At 34.9% G+C, this 24,515-nt stretch overlaps 1 protein-coding gene across 1 annotated transcript; it reads left to right on the top strand.

Annotated features, from left to right (window-relative positions):
- Positions 1–3,565: 3,565 nt before the first annotated feature.
- LOC101265441 (probable gamma-secretase subunit PEN-2) lies at positions 3,566–11,437 on the top strand. The gene is made up of 2 exons (XM_004240630.5): positions 3,566–3,992; positions 10,942–11,437. The coding sequence occupies exons 1-2, from the start codon at positions 3,728–3,730 to the stop codon at positions 11,100–11,102; spliced, it is 426 nt and encodes a 141-aa protein (XP_004240678.1). The 5' UTR covers positions 3,566–3,727; the 3' UTR covers positions 11,103–11,437.
- The last annotated feature ends 13,078 nt before the right edge of the window (positions 11,438–24,515 follow it).

The following is a 24,515-nucleotide window of genomic DNA, read 5'->3' as shown; positions in this document are numbered from 1 at the left end:
CATCTTGTCCCCGATAGAAGTATTCTTTCAGTGACTCATCATCTATACACTGATTTGGGAAACTTCTCAAGAACGAGGTGAACCTATCCCAAGAACTATTAACTGACTCTCCTGGTAGTGCCACAAAGTTATTCACTGTCTTTGTGGTTCAGTTTCTTGGAGACCGGATAGTAGCGTGCTAAAAAGACATCCCTTAGTTGGTTCCAAGTGAAGATTGAGTTGTATGGGAGCTCAGTGAACCACATAGCAGCCTCTCCCGTCAGTGAGAGAGGAAACACTCTGAGACCTATTACATCTAAATCCAAATCAGGCCTCCCTACACAGCTTTTACACACTGCCCTTACCTTAGCTATATGGGCATGTGGATCCTCAAAAGGTAGCCCTGAAAACAAACCTCTGGCAGTGAGCATTTGCATCAGGCTACTAGTTATCACAAAGGTGTGGCCTGTGGGTAGAGGAGGTAATACAAGTGGCTCATCGGAGTTTGCTATGTTATCATAGCCTCTGTAGTATGCTTGGGGCCGTGGAACGGGATTTTGTCCCCTCTGTTGGTGTTCACCCGGAGCTTCGGGTAACAACTGACCATGAACATCAACCGAAGCTTGGATGTTCTTGTTTTGATCATCATCATTTATTCCCAAGTTTCGATTCATATTGCGTAATGTATGCTCTAATTCGTTCGTGATCATAGGGAAACAAGGGTTCTCTTCCTCTCCGTGTATTTGGCGTACAAGGAGGTTGGTTCTGCACAAATCAAAAACAATAAAACAAAGTAAAATCAAGAAAATATCAACTAAACTATTGTAATAAGCTTAAGTTAATCTAAAAGCTACTTTCCCCGACAACGGCGTCAAAATTTGATACGCTCAAACTTACTTCTTATTTAAGAAGTAAAGCGGTCGTGTCAAGTAAATAACCCAACTAGTGAGGTTGGGATTGTTCCCACGAGGAAAATAGTTTAGACTTAACTTTAACCTATTATTACTATTGTTCGGTCAATTACTTCCTTGGAAAGCAAAAACAATAAAAGGGGGGTTTCTATTTCTAAATGAATGAAAATAACTAACAAAATTGAAAGAGACACTTAAAAGCTTTGAATGTTGGAGTTTAACCAATTAATCAAAGTAACTAGGGTTTACGTGTTTCCCACAGGTTTATAACTTGATAATTCTAACTATAACAGTTCTTTTCTAGTATCTTGCATGCAAAGTGATAAGTTATGTCTTTCTAAATCCTTGGTCCGGCATCTAGAAAATCTCACTTCGCACCTTGGTCCGGTTACGTGTGTTGCTATCCTAACCCATATCTTTACCTCATATTAAGCATCGTATTCGATATTTGACTAAGTTATTACCTCGTACCAATCAATACTTGCCTATTAGATAGTATACACTAAATCTATGTTGATAATTCTTTTCCTATTATCTACCTCCTTGGTCCGGCAAGTGGCATTAAGGCGAGTTCTAACGTTGGCTGTATGTTAAAAAGACTTCTAAGCGAAAGAATTAGTAATACATGCAAGACACTATTCTAGAATTGTTATTTTAGTTAGGTTTTATCTCATTATTTGCCTATTGTTCCCACAACCCTAATTATGGAGTTTAGTTACTCATAGTCATAATCACAATATTCAAATATATTAAATAAGAATTTATGTAGTTACTTCAATGAGAAAGAGTAAAATCCGAAAGTTTGTTTGATTAATCACCAATAATCACTTGCAAGAATCTCAAAGTAATCAATAATCTCACAAAAAAGTCTAATGATAAACCAGAATCTAACACTAATACACAGAGTCTAATAATGATCCAGAGTCTAACTAATAATACCCAGTCTCCCCCTCAAAAACGAGGTTTTTCGAACTATTTATAGAAAATAAAAACCTAATTAAACAAGGACTCTATTTGCTGGAAATCTGTCAAAACGCGGTTGGGTCGACGGACAGCGCGACGGATTGTCGTGGTCACGACGGACCGTCAAGGACTCCGTCGTCCCATACTTGATGAAATTTCTTCTACTGCTCTCTTCATTACCCTCGACGGCAAGTATGACGGACCGTCATAGGCACAACGGTCCGTCGAGGGTCTTCGTTCCAAAACACTTAGACTCTTGGAATATGGGTACTGGGATTACTTCTCTGAACTTCATGACGAACCTGCAGGACGGACCGTCATAGACACGACGGACCGTCATGGACTCCGTAACCCACACTTGGTTAGACTTTCTCATCTTCCTTTTGCAGCTGCACTACGCTGCCACTTACGGACCGTCACAAGCATGACGGACCGTCACAAGCTCCGTAGGTGGTCTCTTCTGCATTTCTTCGCTCAAAAACCTCCGCATACATCTTTGAACAGATTTCCTGCAAATAAGGAGAAACTTATATAAAAATTAGCACAAAAAGGCTTTTGGACACACTAAACTTAAGGAAAAAATGTTATTAATACCGTGAAAACACGGTATATCAAATAATATTTAAAAACAATTTACTAAATAGATTTTATAATTATTTTTAACTTAAATAACACATGTAATTATTTAATTGATTGTGTATCACATCATCAACAACTGTATTACATTCTCCTTAAATTTTTTTATTTATTATTAGAAAAGTGTTAAAATGATATAACAAACCCTGCATGAACTGTCTAAAATGAATATCCCTAATTAAGGAGTGTAAGTAAAATTGGTACCAAATTTTGGGGGTCATTTGGCCTTTATTTTAAGTTGAAACTAGGGGGTGGGCATAAACACCGAAAAATCAAAACGCCGAACCGAAACGAAATTTTTTTCTGTTTCAGTATTTCGGTATTCGATTTACTTTTTTGTATTTTCTGTTCGGTTTTTGATATGTATTATTTTGGTTTTCGGTATTTCGGTTTAAACCGAAATATTATACTATAATTTATATTATATTAATTAATAATTATTAATATTAAATAATTTTTTTTTAAAAAGAAAGTAAAAAATAGAAACCTTGTAATTATACTACTGATTTTCTTTTTCTCCTTTCCTCTTCCTCTCCTCTTCTTCCTCTTCTCCTCTTCCTCTAATCCTCTTCTCCTCTAGCAGCGCCGGCCGCTGCCAGAAGAAGCACCAGCGCCGGCCGTCCAGGCGTCCACCCGAAGAAGGCAAGAAGCAGCAGCAGCCGCGAAAAGCAGCAGCATTGCAGCAGCGCCGGCGCCCGGTCGTCCGCTAGAAGAAGAAGCAGCAGTAGCCGCCGCGCCGCACCGTCAAGCAGCTAGTAGCAGTAGCGCCGCGCCGTCCGCCAACAGCCGCGCAGGAGTCAGGATAGGAGCCAACAGGTTTGTCCGTTTGTTTTTTTTAATCTTTTTTTCAACTTTTTTTTCTGATTTTGTTTTTATTATTAGCTATTGTGAATTTATTGTGATTTTTTTATATAGATAGAAGGCTGAACAAAAAAATGAAAAAAATGTAAAGTTTAAAATTTTAAAAAATCCACTTAGCAGGTCCATTAAAAAACTGAACCGAATTAATAAAAACCGAACTGAATCGAAATTTCAATTTGATATTCTGTATAGAATTTACAAAAATCAAAAAAATAAAAAAAATAAAATCAAAACGAATTACCAAATGCCCACCCACCCTAGTTGAAACCTTTTTTTGTTACATCGAACACAAATTTGTTCAGTGAGTTGGGTGTATTCAGTTGTCAAAATTCAATCGACGGCTATCTGTAGGTATCTACAACTTCTCAGATCAGGACATGGAGGCGGCTCCCGCCAATCCTACTCATAATATCATCTCCACCGCCCCTTCCTCCGTTGCGACCCACCGGAATCCGCTAAGAGTTGACTGGCCGACAGTAGACGGACCACTGGGTCTCTCGGAGCAGGAGTCCGTCGATCACGCGCGTAGATTCTTCAAGTTCGGATTTTTACTTCTTCCTTGGCTTTGGGCTGTCAATTGCTTATACTTTTGGCCTGTTCTTCGTCGTCCTAGCTCTTATTATCATCCAGATCTCCGCCGATGTAAGTCCTTATTACTTTTGGTTAAAACCTCGACGCATTTCGTAATTTGTCTTTTTATTTGGAGAAATCCATCTGAATAACCCCAATGTTAAAGACTGATCCAAAAAAAGAATTGAAGGGTTCGAGTTTACGGGCGAATTATATGAAATAGGACATGGTTTTTCTAACAAAATGAATGCCTTTAACTACATTAACTTTCGGATTCCTGTGTAGTGATTTCCTTAGTCTTCTTCATTTTTATATTTTCTTTTTTCAAACTGCTTTGAAAGAATTTCTTCTTCTTTATTTGAGTTGAGGGGTCTCACTATCCTCCCCACAGCCACTTGTGGAATTACACGGTTTGTTCATTGTTTTACTTAGAGTGCATTAAATTCACATTCATGGAATTTACAACAATGTAGTTGGAAAAGAATACTGTTCGACTGTCTCAAGTAAATGTGGCCAAATTAATTGGGACGGAATGTGAACATATATGCTCCTACTGTTTTGATGAGTGTACTATTTGCTTTTGGGGTTAATTTGATCAGCTTCGGCATTATGTTGCTGAAGGTGAACAGGTCCTGTTTGTTTTATTTTGTATTAGGCAAGCTATAACCAACAATTGTGTGGGTCAGCCATGAGATAGTAAAGATAAACCTTACCATCTGGATCCCATTCAGATCACAATCTGAATCTTTTCATGCTTTGTTAATTCCTGCTTCTACTTTTGTGCCGCTGCAAGTTTATTGGACCTTTCACTTATTTCTCATCTAGATTAATATAGTCTGATGTGATGTGTATTTGATAGTGTTATGTTGATGTGGTACTTGTTGATTGCATTATTAAGGCAATAGATACTTAAATAGTCAAAACTGTAATAAACGACTCTAGCTCCATAGATTTAGGAAGCTTATTGAACAATTACACCAGGTAGGTGAGAAGTTCACAACCTTTGAACTTGGAGCAGGATTGCTGAAAAGGCGTCTTAATTTTTGAGATGCTAAAGTAATATTCACTAAACCTGGTAGCTCGAATTATTCACTAGATACCAAAAATTAATTTGTCGGTAACAAAGTTAAAGTTAAGAGCGATGAACAAAAAGCGCTTGATATTCGAGAAATATAAACCAAAAGTCATCCATGTTTTGGAGTTTACTTCTTTGTTTAAATGTAGAGACTTTTTACAGTTGTGTCTGCATTATGTTTAGCTGGATAACAAAACATTTTGTAGATGATTATCCCAAAAGAAAATAATGAAACATTTTCCAGGTGTTATATACCCTCTTTCTCCTAGGATGATTATCTTTACATGGAAAACAAATTAAATTTAGTTGGATGATGAGTCCTTTCTCTTGATTTTATAAGTTGTACCATTTTGATCTTCTAGGGTGGTTAGCCAGAGTTTAAGAGCACTAGTTTGAGAAGTGAAACAACAGTAACTGGGGCATAACTTAAGAGTGTATAGCAAGTATTACTAAAAAATATTATTACTGGTATGAAAAAATGAAATAGGTGAATTAGAAACTAGTTTGCTAGAGAAAGCTTGAATAAAAACGCGTGTCGAAAATAATTATCGTTTTGGGGTTTGTAGTGATTTTATTAGCTTTAACTACACAACTTGTAATGAATGCTTCATTTTGGTGAGAAAGGACTTAGCGGTTGTTTGGTAGGATGCATTACAAAAATATAATTTATGCATTAACTTTGTGTATCACTTATACCTTATTTGATATACTTTTTCAACCTATGTATTATGGAGGGTATTATGCTATGTATAACTAATACATGACAAATCATTTTGTTAGAAATACAAGGAGTTCAAATGCATGCATTAGTATAGTTAAGAGAAAAAATATAAAGTAACCATTGAAGTTGTCCCAAATTTCTAAAAAGGCATTTTAACTTTATAAGTTATAACTGTCCTATTATCACCCACTAAACAATTATGAACCGGTATTATTATACCATTTTTCGATCAGCCCCAAATTTTAAGAAGCAAGTGGGTTTACACACCAATTAATACATGACACGTGTTAATTTAATTAAAAATGTGTTTTTTTTTCATTTTAAGCTTTTGCTTTATCATTTTTTTTGTTTCTCTCTCTCTCTTACTTTTCGAATTTTAATTTTGATTTATTTTAAATTTCAATTCATCTTCCACCTTTCTCTATTTTTTTTTCTTCACCTCCCACCCCTCATGTCAAATTGAATCTCACTCCCATTTTTTTTTCTTTTCTTTTCTTTTCTTTTTCTTCTTCTTCTCCGGTCAAATTCTGTTCATAATATTATTTATACTTTATTAGATTATTGATAACAAAATTAATTATTTTTCTAAATAATTTAAAATTTTGAAGTATCATCAACTACTCATTTTCATATAAATCCAAAATTAGAATCATAATTTTAAAAAAATAAATTAATTTTCGAAAATTGAAAGAACTTAATTAAAATCGGATAAAACAAAAACTATATGATACTCCCTAATCATCTCATTAATTTAGCTCATTTTCATATAATTTCAAAACTAGAAATGATAATTTTGAAAGAATCATAATTCTCCGAAATTTGAAAAAGTTTAATTAAAATTTGGATTAAAAAAACTAAATAATAACTACTAATCATCTTGAAATCTAATGTGCTTATCAAATTGTTCGAATGTAATATAATTTTTAGATATAGTTTAAATTAAAAAGATAGTTAAATTAATAGTAGTAAAAAGGGGAGATGAAATTGTGATAAAAAGTGACGTTTATAGTGATGAGCTTCAATTAAGATGAAAATGATTTTTTGAAGAAGGAAGAAAGAAAAAGAAAAAATAATAAGGAGAAAAAGTTAAGATAATAAGAAAAACAAGAAAATGTATTTTATAGCAAAATACTTGTAAAAAAAATTATATTCGTTTTTTTGTTTGTTCACGCTCTTTAAGAGAGTGCATACACTCTCCATGCCAGGTGAACAATAAATGATGTAATGATATCAGTTCAGAATTGTTTAGGGGGGTTATAGGACGCTTGCATAGTTTAGGTGTCTTTTTGAAAATTCAGAACAACTTCAGGTGTCACTTTATGTCTTTTCTCTATAGTTAAAGACACAATCACCTCTCAGAACCTTTTCTACATTATTTACACCATATTTGTGGAGGGTATATTTATGAACAAATAATTTTTTATAAAATAAAAAAGAAATGCATGTTATTTAATAACCAATCATAGAGTGCATAAGAAATTATTTTAGCATAACATATACCAGCATTACTACTGGCAACATTACTAATGCATTCTCTTCAACATTATTTTTATACACCCTACCAATGACCCTTTATGCTCTGGCCAAGAAGAAATTGTTGTCAGATTTCAAAACTGCTAAATTAGGAAAGTGTGGGTAGGGCTGGGCATAAACACCGGAAAACCAAAACACCGTACCGAACCAAATTTTTTTAGTATTTTGGTTTTCGGTTCGGTATTCGATTCGGTATTCGGTATATGTTTTTGTATTTTTTGGTATTTCGGTTCGATTTTCGGTATGTGATTTTGTGTAATTCGGTATTTGGTTTACCGAAATATATTATATTATTATATATATTTATATTATATTAATTATTAATATTAAATAATAAATATTATAATTTAAAATAAAAAAATTAAAAAGTAAAAGACTTTTTGATATAACTATTTTTAGCCCGTTAAGCTGAAAATCAAACAAAAAAAATTATAAATTTTTAAAAGCCCAACTAAGAAGGCCCATTAAAAAAACCGAAATAACAAAACTGAACCGAAATAATAAAAACCGAACCGAACTGAAATATTTCGGTTTGGTATTCGGTACACAATTTTCAAAAACCGAAAACCAAAAAAACCGAAAAAAATCCCGAAACCAAACCGAAATACCGAATGCCCACCCCTAAGTGTGGGCTCTGCTTGTCTGAAAACAATCTTTCAAGTCTTATCCTCCTTCAAGAAAAATAAAACTGCTTGAGTTGGTGCATTCAGATTTATGTGGTCCAATGAGGACAAGAACTTTGGCTGGTGCACTTAACTTTATTACTTCTATTGGTGATTGTTCAAGGAAATTTGGGCTCTATGTCTTGAAGAGTAAAGACCAAGTGTAGGACGTCTTTAACTGTTTCAGGCTTAGTCAAGAGTGTCGAGAGAGAAAATAGGAAAGAAGTTGAAGATATTCATGCGGATAACAATGGTGAATATTGTGGACTGTTTGACAAATTTGCAAGCAACAAGGTATCAATCACCAGAAGACTCCTCCATAAACTCCTCAGTTTATGGCTTGGCAAAGAGGATGAACAATATCTTGATGAAAAAAGTTAGATGTTTGTTTTTACTAGCAATGTTGCCTGGTTCTTTTTCGGGTGATGCTTTATTAATCGCTTCACATGTTATTAACCTATATCTTGCTATTGCTTTCAAGAGTGATGTTCGAAGCGAAGTTTGGTATGAGAAAGATTTTTCCTATAACAATTTGAGAGTAGCTATTGTATACTTTCTAAAAATATAGAGCTACATGACTCCAAACCTTGCTCTGTTAGTTTCTAATGGAGGACCAAGTTGTGGCAACACTCCGTTCAACTTTCAGCTTAATCCAATAAGAAAGAGATCAGGAATTGCCAGAAGAAGCTGGCTGGTCAGATTTATTTTCATCTGCACTTTCTCTATATATTGTACTTTACCATTCTGCCAAAAACCATGAAGCTGAGAAGTCTTTTCTGGTTGAGACCTTGTTGCTTGTGGTGTTCATCAACAATATTCACCACCCTTATCAGTATGAATATACTTCAGCTTCTTTCCAGTTTCTTGCTCACCGAATGCTTGAAGCTGCTTAAAGGCACCCAACACTTTGATCTTTAGTCTTCAAGACACTGACCCCAAAGTTTGCTAGATCAATTATAGGTGTTGTGAAATGTGATTGCCTCGTCACCAATGCTGAGAGAGGAGAGGTGAGGCGACCCTTTATCACCTATTAGCTTTGTGGCGAGGCGATCTGCAAAAGGCGTCGCCTTTTGTATCTTCGTAAAAAATGATGGTCAATTTAGTGGTTTAAAAAGTTTAATGGTAATTTTAGGATTTTCTTTCCAAATTTGCACTTCTAGACCTCGACTGTGACTCCAACCAGTCAACTCGACTAGACTTCTCCGTCGACCAACCAGACTTCGCCGGCAACTTCAAAGTCCAACCGGTACGTATTTCTTTTTTTCTATTTTGTTATCTAGCTAAGTAACTCTGAAGTCGGAAGAAGAAAAGAAGAAATATGTATTGGTTATACTTCTTTTCTTCTTCCAACTTCAGAGTACGTATTTCTTGGAGGAGGATGAGATCTGAAAGACTTGTCTATTTTGTTGTCTAGCTAAGTAGTGCTGACACTTCTCTATTTTAGCACTCTTGAAATCTGACAACAATGTCTTCTTGGCCAAAATATCAAGTCATTTCTCTATAATCTGGCTAAGCCTCTTATGTCATAACGTTAAAGAGTTATTACTCTCTACTGCATTCATCATATCAGTAGAAATCATAGTCCAGTACAGACCATGAGCCACAATTAAGGAACCCTTAGTGAGTTTCCACCACAATATAGTCATGTTACCAGTTTCAAAAAAGAGATTCCACCACAATATAGATATCTCGAACCAAAGCTTTGGTATAAATTGTTGGTGTTTGAAAAAGTTTGGTTCACACCGCGGAGTAAAAACAAACAGGAACTAAATCCTTTCCCTGTCTTGTGAGGACTAAATATCGAATATTGAAATTTTAATGTGGAAAAACCTCTACAATGTGAAGTGTAAAAACGATGGGATCAGACCTCCACTGCATTGATGAGAGAGTTACAAAATTTCTCCAAAATAGCTACAACATCAATGTGTGTGTGTGTGTGTGCGTGTATTTATATTGTGCTCTACCTCTCTTTTATATTAGTGTATTTTTTGATGTGCTTCATCTGAAGAATATTATCTGCCTATTTAAGAGGTGAATACCTCTCCGGATGTCACTGATGGCATCCACAATTCCAAAATTATACTTTGCTTCATTCACTTCGCCAAACAAATTTTTGTTTGTCAAAAGTCATGGATTTGGATGGTGATGAGCAGCCATTTGCAATTAGCTGCAAGACTTCCTCTATGAGCGTGAATGGGTTAACATTTTCTTGCCAACCCTTCACCCACCACATTTATGTCCACGAGGAGGGACTTGACATTTCATCCTGAGATGCCCTTGAGCCAATATAATCAATGATTCGAGCCCCATCATTGAACACAGAGAAATAGTCAGTCAATCAAGCTATATGCTGATGCATATAAATGAACAAAGTTAAATGGAGGTTTCAACATCCCGTGTGCAAAAGCCCTGTCCTATATAATTCAGATGCAGTGCTTTACCAACTGGTTGAGAGACCATATGGCTGCTTGCTTGTCATAACGCAACACCCTATCAAGGAAAGAACCTTAAAGGTCACGAAGGGGACCCATTCAAGTGGAATTGGATGTTGAGGTTTGCATGCTTCCTATAGGGAGATCTGCAGCACATGCTGGAGGAAATCCTATGCTTTAGTTGGTTTTAATTAGTATTCATGGTTAAATAATACGAGCTTTTTCCTCAAAAAACACTTTGTCCTCAGCTCAATTCCATCCATTTCTCTCTCTCTCTCTCTCTCTCTCTCACACACACACACACACACACACATGTGTGTGTGTGTGTGTGTGTCTGAATTAGGATTTATCACATCCTTGGCAACTCCAATAACTCTTATATAGCTATTTCTACTTTAATCTATGGGGCATATTACAGTCTCTATTGTTTAGGTTTTAGAATGTTTTGAGTTATAGATGTTAGGCGAATTTCATGGTGTTTGCTTTTATGAGAGCTTAGAGCAATTGGTTTCATGGTGTTCACTGTTATGAATTAACATTTCAACTTGGGCCTGCGAGCAATTGTCTAATATTGAGTTTTGAAAACTATGATTTGTAGATGTTGTCAGGTCAGCAATTGGTTTCACGGTATTTGCTGTTATCATCTCAAGTTGGGCTCTTACCTTTTCCGTTGGAGGAGAGCATCTATTTGGTCATGTGTGGGACAAGCTAGTAATGTACAACGTTGCTGAGAAATATGGGTTGACGGGGTGGATTTAGGTACTTATCGCATTTATTTGTGGTCAAACCCCGTAGACACAAGATTTGTATATATACTTCCTTGAAAAAGACTGGAATATCTCAGTTAGACAGTTAAGATGATTCTATTAAGTAGTGAAGAAACCAGGGAAGATATGCACCTTTTGAACTCAATTGTATGCAAAACCCAAAGGTAACATTGCAGGCTGTAGCTTGGAACTTGTCATTTTTCTCTCTCTCTCTCTCTCACACACACAGACACAAAGATGATTGTGAAATTATTTCTAACTAGGGAATTTGGCCGCGCTTCGCGCGGTCTTTAAAATAAATATTAAAGGATTACTTTTTTTAATTAATTCTATAGCTCTCTTTAATTTCAAACGTAATATTATCACTTTATTTTTTTTACTTTATTAATTATGAATATCGTTTTGAGATGACGATTGAAATGAAACTTAACAAATTTAACATCTATAATCTATTAAATGAGGGATAGTACATTATTAATCAATATGTCAAATGTCAATATATATTTTCTTAGTAATTTTTTTGTTTGAACATGTAGTTAATATGTCACTTTCTACATTTTATTGGAATATCAATGAGTTTGAATCTTTATATTACAACATATACTTCGATGTAATTTTTTTCTTGAGTACATAAGAATTATATTATAAATAACTGAAAAATACTAATAAAATACATGTACACGTCTTGTTATCCTTTTTCATATTGATATGATAAAACTCATTTGAATATTTCATTTTTCAATCGTTTTTGTTCCTTTTTCAAATATACTATTTAAATTTGTATGATTTTTGCATGAATCACATCTATTGATATTTTAGATTCTTTAGCTGCACCTATATCAAAGATAATTGTTATCATTTGTCAAATTTGTTTTTTTAAGGTTGTTATCCAAAATGTTACGCTGTTATTAAATTTCAATATAATAAACCTCGAATGAGAATATGTTTTTTCAAAAAAATTATTAACTCGTTTACTATATTTTAATCTATATCTTTTATATGAAATATAAAGATAAAAGATTCATATAAACTACTTAAAAATATTTGATAGATAATAAACATCTTCACATATTATGTGTATAGAATAATAAAATTCAAAAGTTAATTAAATTGAATACTCTGATAATATGTTTCATTTCAAATATATTTCTTGCATTCTCAAATCAATGATTGCACCTCTTTCTATATAAAATTAATACATGAACACCCTAAGATATATATTCATTACTTAGTATATTAAAATAATTTAAAATTTTAATCATACTTTTGTGTTTATTTAGTCAATTCATATGGAAAATTTTTATGTACAAAATTTTGTGTTTTATTTTTAAAAAATATATTAAAAATCAAATCAACTTACTTAGTCATTTGTATTCATCTTTTATTTTAAATTTTCAAAAGATACATATTTAATAAAAATAAATTAATTTATCAAATGCATGAATAAACTTTTTTGGCATATATGTTTGTCCTATTTTTAAATTTCATAAAACGTATATTAAAATTTTATTATTTTATTTATTTTGATCTATATTTAATTATACTTCAAAAGAGTTACAAAATATGATTTTCATAGTATATCAAATACAAGTATTTAATATTACAAAATATTTGCATGGAGCGCAATTAACATATAAGTAAACCAAAGCAAAAAGAGAACAATTTTGACTAAAAATTCAATTATGAGATCAATATTTTCATTAATTAGATTTTATTTTTCAATTAATTCTAATAAAACGTGAAATAAAGAATAGATAAACTAAAGTGACTTTAAAAAAACAATAAATAAAATAACAAAAACATGATTCATCAAATTATACTATTTTTTTCAATTGTTATTTTTTATTTTGGCAAATAAATTAAATATCTTCTATCATAGTTCATATATATATATATATATATATATATATATATATATATATATATATATATATATATAAAACATTTTCCTCATCATGAGTACATCAAATGTGAATTAAAATACATTAACATTTGCCTCAAAAGGGTTGTCTTACAATACACATTTATATAGATATTTATTAAGAAACACAATAAATTATCATAAATTTACACATTTAAAATTTGAGAGTTACGAGGAGTTATAAAGATTATGGAAATATAAATTTTAGAGACTAAGATTCAATTCTGTGGTTAAGAATTGATCTCTTGAACATGACTAAGTAAAAAGCACGAAAAAATCAATATACATAATTCATAAGATTTTCTTCTATCATGAGTACATAAAATATGATTTAGAATACAATAACATTTGCTTAAAAAAGGATTGTCTTACAATACACATTTATTTAGATATTCATTGAGAAACACAATAAATTATCATAAGTTTACACATTTAAAATTTGAGAGTTATGAGGAGTTAGAAATTATAGAAATATAAGTTATGAAGATAAAGAGATACATATTCCTTAGTTTAAGAAGGGAAATTAATGAGATTAATTTTAGGGAATGATAAATCCAAAGTTCCAATTATGTTTGTAAGATTAGTTTCTCTCTTATCTATTTAATAGGAGAAAATGAAAAGGTAAGAAACTTAAAATGTTATTAATAACAAATTACAATAAAAAAAGATCTCTAATCGATATTAATTTTATTAGTCACAAATTTACATATATTCTCATACGGTTTCATTACTAACTTAAAAAATACAAACTTTATATGTTTAATTAAAACAACAACAATTTAGTGTATTCTTACAAAGTGATACCGGGTGTGCTCAATTAAAATATATCATTAAAAATATTCAATACTAAAAAAAATATTTATTCATTTATTTTTTGATTGATTACTAATATAATAGACCATATCATATATTTTTAGGGACAAAAATATTCAGTAGATATTAAAAAAGTGTACCATAGATAATATACCTTTAATTCAACCATGGAAAAATCTAATATATATATATATGGAATAATCATTTTTTTCATCTTCAACAACAACAAAAATGACCGGAATAATCATTTTTTTGTTCAAAAATGAAGAAATAAAATAAAAGAGAACAAAATAATATTAGTTGAAATCAAAATAGTACAACAATGAATCTTCAAAATGTTTGAAAATCAATTAAACTTTTATACTATTGCAACTCTCTATGCATGAATCTCCAAGATAATTAAGTTTCTTTCTTCATTTTGTTGAACTTGTACCAAATAATGTGATGAATCTTTCAAGAATATAAAAATGATCTTCATCAAAGTGAAGATCATATCGTGACATTATCTTTTCTATATCTTCTTTTTTGATTACTTAACTACGTGATTGATGAAGAAAACGATGAAGAAAATAAAATTAAAAGATTATACTACTAAGAAGATGGAATGAAAAAATGGAAATGAACATGCAACATCTCCATAGATGATTGGTATTTATAGATAAAATAAGTCATAAAAATGGTTAAAAGGGAATCGAAAAGACATGCTATTTTAGTAGAGAATAACAATAGATGAGGTTTTTTTGTAACTCATTTCATATGATTACAATATCAAATATGATTGAATTTTATAATTAATAAAAAAATATTTTATGAAAAGAATTTAAAAAAAAAGACAAAAAAAAGAAGAAGAAACAAATGGAAAAATTTAATACTAAAAATAAGATTTATTCATTTATTTTGTGATTGATTACTAATATGATAGACCACATCATATATTATAAGGGGCAACAATATCCAGTAGATATAAAAAGAAATGTACAATAGGTAGTATACTTTTAATTCAATCATGGCAAAATTTAAATTATTAATTAGCTATAGATTGACGTATATATAAATAATAAAAAAATGTGCATCTTTTCATCTTCAACGACAACAACAATGAATATAATATTCATTTTTTGTTCAAATCAAAGAAATAAAATAAAAGAGAATAGAATAATATTAATTGGAATCAAAATAATACAACAATGAATTTTCAAAATGATTGAAAATCATTCAAACTTTTATACTACTATGACTCTATCTTCCGGAATCACCAAGATAATTATGCTTCCTTCTTCATTTTGTTGAACTTATACCAAATAATGTGATGAATCTTTGAAGAGTATATCTATGATCTTCATCAAAGTGAAGGTCATATTGTGACATCATCTTTTTTATGTCTTCTTTTTATTATGCACATGATTGATGAATAAAAAGACAAAGAAAAAAAAAATTTAAAACCTATACTACTAAAAAAAATTGAAAAAATGAAAATGAAAATTCAACATCTCTATATATGATAGATATTTATAGATTGGATAAGCCATAAACATAGTTAGAAGAAAATTGAAAAAACATGCTATTTAAGTAAGAATATCAATAGATGGAGGTTTTTTTGTAACTCATTATATATAATTAAAATAATAAATATACTTGAATTTTTTTAATTAATTAACAAATTATTTCATGAAAAGAAATAAGAAAAAATGTCAAAAAGAGAGAAAAAAAGAAAAAAAAAGGAACGGAGGCCATAGAGAGGTGCCACATCACCTCGTCTATGGTCCTCATTTATATTATTAAATATATTTTTAAAATATTGAGAGCTATTTTCTTACATAGTGTTAAATTTAATTTAATTTTAGTATTTGAATTTTACGATTTATTTTTAGATGTTTAGTAGATAGAGCTTAAATGAATTAAAAAAATTTATCATTTGAAGTTTATTAAAATGAAAAGACTAATTTGTATTTAAAAATTCATATTATGATGTTAATACAATATATTTTTTATTTAATATAGTTTAAATATATGTATTTAGAAAATAAATTGTTGATTCATCAAACGGTAAAATTTTGATTAAATAATCTTTTCCGTTAGATTTTTTAAAATATATTTTATCCTGTGTGTGTGTGTGTGTGTGTGTGTAACGACCTGTTTAGTCGTTTTGAGCAGCAGATTTTAATTTCTGGAAAAACTGTCTTGGTCGACGGATCCCACAACGGACCGTCATGGGCACGACGGACCGTTGAGGGGGTCTCGTTCCAAAACACTTAGAATTCTGAAATTTGGGTACTGAAATCGACTCTCTGAACTTCGTGACGACATGAAAGGACGGACCGTCGTGGGCACGACGGACCGTCACAGACTCTTCAAGGAATTGAGTCTCTGAACTCTGTGACGGAAGCAGCCGGACGGACCGTTGTAGGCACGACAGACCGTCACAAGCTGCGTAATCCCAGGCTGAGTCAGATTTCTTTAAATGTTTTAAGGGACGTTTTGGACTATTCCTGCTATAATTATGAATTTAGTGGGTTAATGTTAATAATTTAACTACTTGAGGGTTAAAGGAGATAACCTTGAATTAATTAATGGGTTAATTCATCATCTTTTATACTTAATTATATGTTAATTAGGGTAAAAGAAAGAGGGTTTGAATAAGAAAAATAGAAAGAACAAGTAGAGGGAAAGAGAACGATCGAGAGAAGAGGGAAACAAAGAGGAAACAAAGCTTTGGGAAATTGCTTGCTTGATCACGAATCTTCGGTGGAGGTAGGTTATGGTTTTTATGCTATTCGTAGTAGACTCTTAATAGCGAATGATATGTGTTGGGTAGTATTATAAAACCTTCTATATGCTTAATTGTGTGCTTACATGATGTGATTATATAATTGTGATGAATAAGCATGATGAGTCTATTGAATCTCTAATCCTAAATTTACCTTGTTAATAATGATGCCTTGGTACAAGAGAAGACTTGATGAACTAAAGTAATGAGATTGATGATGCCTTGGTACAAGAGAATGCTTGATGAACTAAAGTAATGAGATTGATGATGCCTTGGTATAAAAGAAGGCTTGATGAATTAATAGAATGAGATTAGTGGAGCGGGTGTCACGAACCGACACGTAGAATTAGGGGATCGGGTGTCACGAACCGACACGTAGAATTAGGGGATCGGGTGTCACGAACCGACACGTAGAATTAGGGGATCGGGTGTCACGAACCGACATGTAGAATTAGGGGATCGGGTGTCACGAACCGACACGTAGAATTAGGGGATCGGGTGTCATGAACCGACACGTAGAATTAGGGGATCGGGTTTCACGAATCGACACGTAGAATTAGGGGATCGGGTGTCACGAATCGACACGTAGAATTAGGGGATCGGAGTGTCACGTTCCGGCACATAGTAGTAGGGGAGCGGAGTGTCACGTACCGACACAAGATGAATAAAGATAATGAATCTTGAAATTATGTTAATAAATTCGAATGAAAAGAACCTATATCCCAAATGAGCATGGTGTGGAGACTTGAGTTCTCATAGGTGTGTTTGATGTGGTTACACATGATTTGTGAACTTGTTGCTTTCACCTGTTGAGAAATATGGTTGATTTTATGTTATTATCTGATATATACTGTTTTCTATTTTGAGTTGGCCGATGATACCTACTCAGTACTTGTGCCTTGTACTGACCCCTACTTGTATTTGTTTTCTTGATTATTTGTGGAGTGCAACAAACGTGCCGTCGTCTTCAACTCAATCGCAACTCTAGCCAGTCTTCATTACACCGGATTTCAGGGTGAGCTAATGCTTCTAGCTTGGACTGGATCTTCCTCTTCATGTCTTGATGCCTTGAACTTCCGGCATGGACTAGCTTTTTACTTATTTTAGCTTCTTAGATACTCTTAGATTAGTAATTTGAGAATAGATGTTCTTGTGATGATGACTTCCAGATTTTGGGAATAATAACAAGTGTTTGAGTTTTAGAAGTTATTAATCTATTTTTATTAATGAGTTTTAAGTCTTCCGCATTGTATTCTGTCTATTATGGTTAAAATGTTGGAGTTTGGATTGGTTGGTTCGCTCACATAGGAGGGTAAGTGTGGGTGCCACTCGCGGCTCGATTTGGGTTGTGACAAACTTGGTATCAGAGCATTAGGTTCGTTGGTCTCATCACACAAGAATGAGTCTAGTAGAGTCTTAAGGAACGGTAGGGGCTATAAGACAAGAACGCCTTTACTTTTCTTTGAGAGGCTATAAGACTTTAGGAAAATTCATTCATTCTTTCTTTCTTTCGTGCTATTACTTGGGTCCAATTGGTATCTAGGTGATACAAATTGGTATCTAACCATCTTCACTCTATTTCGCAGATGGTTAGAACTAGAGCAACGACTGCGCCAACACCAACACCGGCAAGACAAGAAGCGTCTGAGCCAGCTACTGGGGCTGTAGCTCGAAGAGGAGTAGTGGCAAGAGGCCGTGGAAGAGGTCGTGGGAGGACATCCTCTAGAGGAAGAGGACAAGCACCTAGACCATCTGGTACTAGGGCAGTGACTCCTCCACCGACTGAGGAAGTAGTAAGAGAGGGTGAGGAAGGGGAGAATGAACTAGTACAGAATGAGGTATTGCCACCCCAACCTACCTCAGAGATGATCAATCAGGTTCTTGCTTATCTTAGCGGGTTATTTGATTAGGGCCAGACACCTCCAGTGTTTTCTGCACCAGCACCTCAGGTTCCGGAGGTACAACATGCAGCTACTGTGGCTCCCTGCATGGATGCCTCATTGGAAATAGGCACGTTTCCTCGTCTAACTACAGGGCCTATAATGACAAATGATCAGCATGAACTTTTCAGTAAGTTCTTGAAATTGAAACCTCCAGTCTTCAAGGGTGCTGAATCTGAGGATGCCTATGATTTTCTGGTTGACTGTCATGAGCTACTACACAAGATGGGTATAGTAGAACGGTTTGGTGTTGAGTTTGTGACTTATCAGTTTCAAGGGAACGCCAAAATGTGGTGGCGCTCACATGTTGAGTGTCAACCAACAGAGGCACCACCTATGACTTGGGCATCATTCTCTAGCTTGTTTATGGAGAAGTATATCCCCCGGACTTTGAGGGATAGGAAAAGAGATGAGTTCTTGAGCCTAGAGCAAGGTAGGATGTCGGTTACTGCATATGAGACTAAGTTTTGTGCATTATCCAGGTATGCCACCCAACTTTGTTTCAGTCCACAAGAGCGGATTCGCCGTTTTGTGAAGGGGTTGAGGTCAGAATTGCGGATTTCAGCCTTACAGGTAGCGGCTACGGCAAAATCCTTTCAAGAAGTGGTAGACTTCGTGATAGAGGTGGAAGGAGTGAAGCCAGATGACTTCACCATGGCATCGACATTAAAAAGGTTTCGAAAGGGAGGTGAGTTTAATGGTTCTTACTCTAGAGGACAGGGTTCAGGAGGTTACTCAGTCCGACCAATTCAGTCTTCACTACAGACTGTAGTTGGGGGTCCACCTCAGACCGGTCAACACTTCTCTAAGAGACCTATGCTTGACTCCAGAGAGTGTTATGGATGTGGGGAGACTGGACATATTAGGAGGAATTATCCAAAACAGAGTTATAGACCCCCAATAGCTAGAGGTAGAGGTGGTCATGGTAGAGGCCGTTATTCTGGAGGACGTGGTGGCCGAGGTAATGGTGGTCACCAAAACGGCTGGGGTGACGGGCAAACTAGAGCCACTACAGCACAACATGGTAGGAGCAACGGGCAGACAGGTGATAGGGCCCATTGTTACGCTTTCCCCGGGCGGTCAGAAGCGGAGACATCAGATGCTGTTATCACAGGTAATCTTTTGGTTTGTGATTGTATGGCTTCTGTATTATGTGACCCTGGCTCTACATTTTCATATGTATCTTCCGCATTTGCTAATGGTCTTTATTCACATTGTGAATTGCTTGACATGCCTATTCGTGTTTCTACTCCGGTGGGTGAGTCTGTGATAGTTGAAAAGGTGTATAGGTCTTGTCTTGTGACTTTTGTGGGGAGCAATACTCATGTAGACTTGGTTATCTTAGAAATGGTTGACTTCGATGTAATTCTGGGTATGACTTGGCTCTCTCCAAACTTCACAATCTTAGATTGCAATGCCAAAACTGTGACATTGGCCAAGCCTGGGACAAATCCGTTAGTGTGGGAGGGTGACTACACTTCCAATCCGGTTCGTATCATCTCATTTCTTCGTGCTAAGAGAATGGTTAGTAAGGGTTGTTTAGCTTTCTTGGCACACCTCCGGGATGATACTACCCAAGTATCTTCAATTGAGTCGGTTTCGATAGTCTGCGAGTTTTTAGATGTGTTTCCTGCAGACCTTCCTGGTATGCCACCGGATAGAGATATTGACTTCTGCATCGATCTTGAACCGGGTACTCGCCCCATTTCTATACCCCCTTATAGAATGGCTCCCGCTGAGTTAAGGGAGTTAAAGGCCCAACTTCAAGAGTTGTTGAGCAAAGGCTTCATTAGACCAAGTGCATCCCCTTGGGGTGCTCCTGTTTTGTTTGTGAAGAAGAAGGATGGAAGCTTTCGGATGTGCATAGACTACAGACAACTAAATAAGGTAACGGTTAAGAACAAGTATCCTCTTTCTCGCATTGATGATTTGTTCGATCAGTTACAAGGTGCTTGTTGTTGACACCCATTTTTTGATACCCATCCCATTTTCCATCCCAACCCACTAAACTTAACTCCCTTCAACCCAAATTAATCCCAACATTACCCAGGCCTACTTCACCACCAGTACCGGCGGCCCATTTCCTTTTATTTATTCGCAGCCCACAATATTCCTCAATATATTCCAGGCCCAATTTTCCCTCAGCCCAAACCAAAGTAAAGAACATCCCAAACTCCCAACCCATTAAATATTCTCATCCAACCCAACCCTTTAAAATTATAACCCGACCTAGAACCCACTCCGACCCGACCCGAAGCCCTTTCCCCTTTCTTCCTCCCTCAGACCCCATACGCGACAAACCAGAAGAAAAAACGCAGAAGAAGAAAGACCCAAAATGGAAAAATCTTCCCCCTCTCCCAACTCCCTCGCGTCTCCCTCACGTTCCCTCCCTCTCTTCCCAAACTCCTCTTCTCCTCGCGTCTCCCCCACGCGAGCTTCCCCTCTCGATAGTACACTACCCAGAAATAGAACACCCACGCCATTTCCTGCAAACCTCGCGTCTCCTCTCACACGCGATCTCTCTCCTCGCCAGTACGCCTCGTAGCATGTCAGTGCTTTCGGCTGTGGCAGACCTGCGTTCGTGGCTGTGGCAGACGCGCTTTCGTCCTAGGGGGCTCGAGATCAATCCACGTCTCCCCTCAAGGACGATTGGAGCGATCCTAGCCATCCTCTCCCCTTTTTCCATTTCCGCAAAGGGCGAAATTTTCAGAAAAAAAGGGGTTGCTCCATTAATGGAAGGGATTTCAAATTCTGAAATCTCCCGCCCTCCCTCTTCCAAAAACCCTAATATCCCCCTATATAAAATCCTTTCGTCACTCAAGAAAAGGGGTTAGAGATTTTCATCGAAAAAATTCGGAAAAGCAGAACTTAGGTCGGACATTTTTGGTTAGAAATTTGGGTCGAAAAATTTCTGTTTGAAATTCTTGGTTTGTTCTGTTGTTTCTGAGAAAATTAAAGGATTTTTCATTGAAAGTTTAGGTTGGATTTTCGAAAATAGGATTGGAACTTCTGTTGGAAATTCTTGAGAATCAAAATCGGGAATACTTTAGTCGAAAATTCTCTCGACTTTTTCTGTTCTGTTTCTGAAGGACAAGTCTTTGCCCCCCTCAATTTGTTGGTTTGTTTTCGCAAGAACTGAAGAGTGTCGCAGTCAGTTGAGAAAAGAGCAAGAAGTTAGCAGCAGTCGTGATTCTGGGGTTGAGTTTCTGCGTTCGTCGCCCTTGAACAGCAACACCCCACTTGTGAAGTCGCTCGCTCCTCCTGCTTCGTTTGTTCTCATTATAGATTGCTGCACTAGGAAAGGTAATTTTGTTTGAAACCTTGATTTATTCTGGTCTTGGTTCGGAAATCTGGAGTTTACCGTCATGTTTTCCTCTTCTGTGTTTTTTATATACTTCTTTTCGTCTTTGGTTTGTTATTGGTGTTCAATAGTTGGTCGTTGATTCGTGTTGATATACGTTCTTATCACTAAGGTGTGAATAGTTATGCTTAAAAGCTTTTTGATTCGGAGTTTGTTCTGTCTTTAATCTGAGTTTCAAAGTGTGCGCCCTTACTGTTATTTCTGCTTTTGTCCAGTCGGTAGTTGCTAAGGAAGATTGAACAAGTTTGGTTTGTCACCAGTTTGATTTCCATGTCTGTATTTTAGTATATCGTTGCTTGAAAGCTAAGTGTTCTTAAATCTTTAGAGGTTGGAGTGGATTTGGTTTGATTGAAATTTGTTTCTTCGATCTTGACATGAGTCTAGTCAGAGTTTGTCCCGTCTATCTTGTCCATGTGTCTAAAGACTTCGATATGTTTCTCGTATTGGTTATGCCGTGGTATTGGCTGTCATCTTAGACATTGTAAGCTACTTGCTTCATCTTTCATGTTAGCTTGAATATGCTATAGTTGAGAGATTTGTTCTTTTGTTTATTTTGCATTCTAGTTAGTTTAGACTATCATGTCGTAAGAGAATTTTTCTCTTCCTTAGTTATGAGTTTGGTTGTTACTGTTTGGAAACAATCTTGGTTGCCATGCCCATGTTGTCTGTACATACATATACGCCTATTCTAGCATCTCTTTATTTTGATCTTGCAAGTGTTTGAATAATCACTGCACTTAATTCACATCTTGTTTTGTCTCACTTCTGCTTAAAAACGGTCAAATAGCATAGGCCTAGACATTTTGGAACATCTTTGTTAGAATTTATTTGCTACTAGTTTGACACTATCTTGTCTTCATCTCCTCAACCGTCCTTGGCATATCGCTTATTTTATCTCCGTTATTTCGATTCGAGTTGATTTCTCCCATTAGTTTATTTTATATTTTTATATATGCGTATTTATTTATTTGTTCCACGTCATATCTCTGACCATTCATTATTTTGTGTCGCATGAAATATGGCCAGGAGTTCTTCATGAACTCCCGTTTTCCTAGCTTTACCATGGAGCCATTGAGGCTCGACTTTCCAATCGAGTCAACCCATCGAGGCAAGATATACGAAACCCGATTTCCGCACATTGAAGAACTTGAAGAAGCAGATTAGAAGACCCGTTGAATTTCTTTATTCTACATTGTATTTTTATTTTGTAATGGGCATAAGCCCTTGTCTCTTTATTTTCTTATTTTTATTTTGTATATTTAGATTAGGACAGGTACAAAATGGGTCGAAACCCAAAAAGCAGGTGGGTCCAACGTACGGTCAAGGCGAACAGAATCGAAGTTGGACCCAAATCTCTCTCTCTCTCTCTCTCTCCCTTTATTTTGCTTTACTACTTGTTTATATTTTCGTTTTGAATGCTTTTTTAACTTAGGATTAGAAGACTCCAAACCCCCTTCGAAACGCCTTTCGCTTTATCAAACTTAAAACTAGAAATTGAAACTTTAAAGCAATTGAGGTTTAACTTTGAAAAATTGCTTAGAGTCAATGATTGAAAAGTTAACTTTAACGAAATCTTAAAACAATAATATTTCACAAGTTCGTTTGAATTTGAAGAGCTTTAACATTAATTGAAAATTTGCAAGATAAAACAATAAATGTTTCAAACTTGATAATTGTCTAAGGATATTTCTAATAAGTTCAACTTCAAATTGCAAATGTTAAAACAAAATAGTCAAATATTGTTAATCGTTGGAAAACCGTAGTTAGCGGAGTGTCTTAGTTGCTTTTTTCGAAACCTTCCTAAGACGCTAATAGGAATCCCGAACCCTTAAAAGTTTTTCAAACGATTTTCTGTTTAGTTGTTTGAAAAATAAGTTTTCTTAATTTTTCTCAAAAATTAAGTGGCGACTCCTAAAAGTCGAAAATAAAACAATTCTTTTTCGAAATCACTTTTTCGATAAAACAGAAATGGCGACTCTGCTGGGGAATTGGAGGATTCTAACCTTAAGATTAACGTAGTTGATTATTTGTGATTTATTGTTTATGTTTTTAAATTATTTAGGTTTTAACTGTTGCATGCATAACATACATACTTCCGTCAAACGACACTTGCTACATTTCCACTAAAGGACGATTATGCGGGTTCGCAGTCGTTCGTTAACCAAAAATCTTCTCGGGGACCCTGACGAGCGTAGTTGACTACTTGATAGTCAACGATCGTTAATTGTCCCAGCCTAAGTAGTCCGGTTGGGTTACCCATTCCACTCTAAATACAACCCACTCTTAGTCAAACTAGGATAGAGCGAAACCAAATTCCAAAAAATAGCGCATTGGCCTAAGATGACCCGACACCCAAGGAGTGTCGGGCCCATTAGAAAAGTCCACCTTGAGTCCAAAGAGCCTACGACTCGATAGGACGTTCATGTTTGTTGCTTTTGAAGGATGTATTGCGTGTTTAACTAGTTATTGTATCGGGGGGAATGAAATTAACTAATAATATGTTTTTGTAGATGTCAAATCAATTCCTACACTTCAAAATGTTCACCCAGACACCCAACATTCTCCGAGTATGGTGGGGCAATCTTAAGGAGTGTCAGAAAAGA

This window comes from Solanum lycopersicum, chromosome 6 (assembly GCF_036512215.1).
Source record: "Solanum lycopersicum chromosome 6, SLM_r2.1".
NCBI classification, from domain to species: domain Eukaryota; kingdom Viridiplantae; phylum Streptophyta; class Magnoliopsida; order Solanales; family Solanaceae; genus Solanum; species Solanum lycopersicum.
The sequence above is the reverse complement of the archived record's forward strand: the minus strand, read 5'-3'. Positions and strand labels throughout refer to the sequence as shown.

Bases quoted from the DNA above. Each gene is read 5' to 3' on its own strand.
- LOC101265441 (XM_004240630.5), top strand. From the start codon at position 3,728: ATGGAGGCGGCTCCCGCCAATCCTACTCATAATATCATCTCCACCGCC. The intron at 3,993-10,941 runs GTAAGTCCTTAT...TATGATTTGTAG, and splicing joins TCATCCAGATCTCCGCCGAT to ATGTTGTCAGGTCAGCAATT.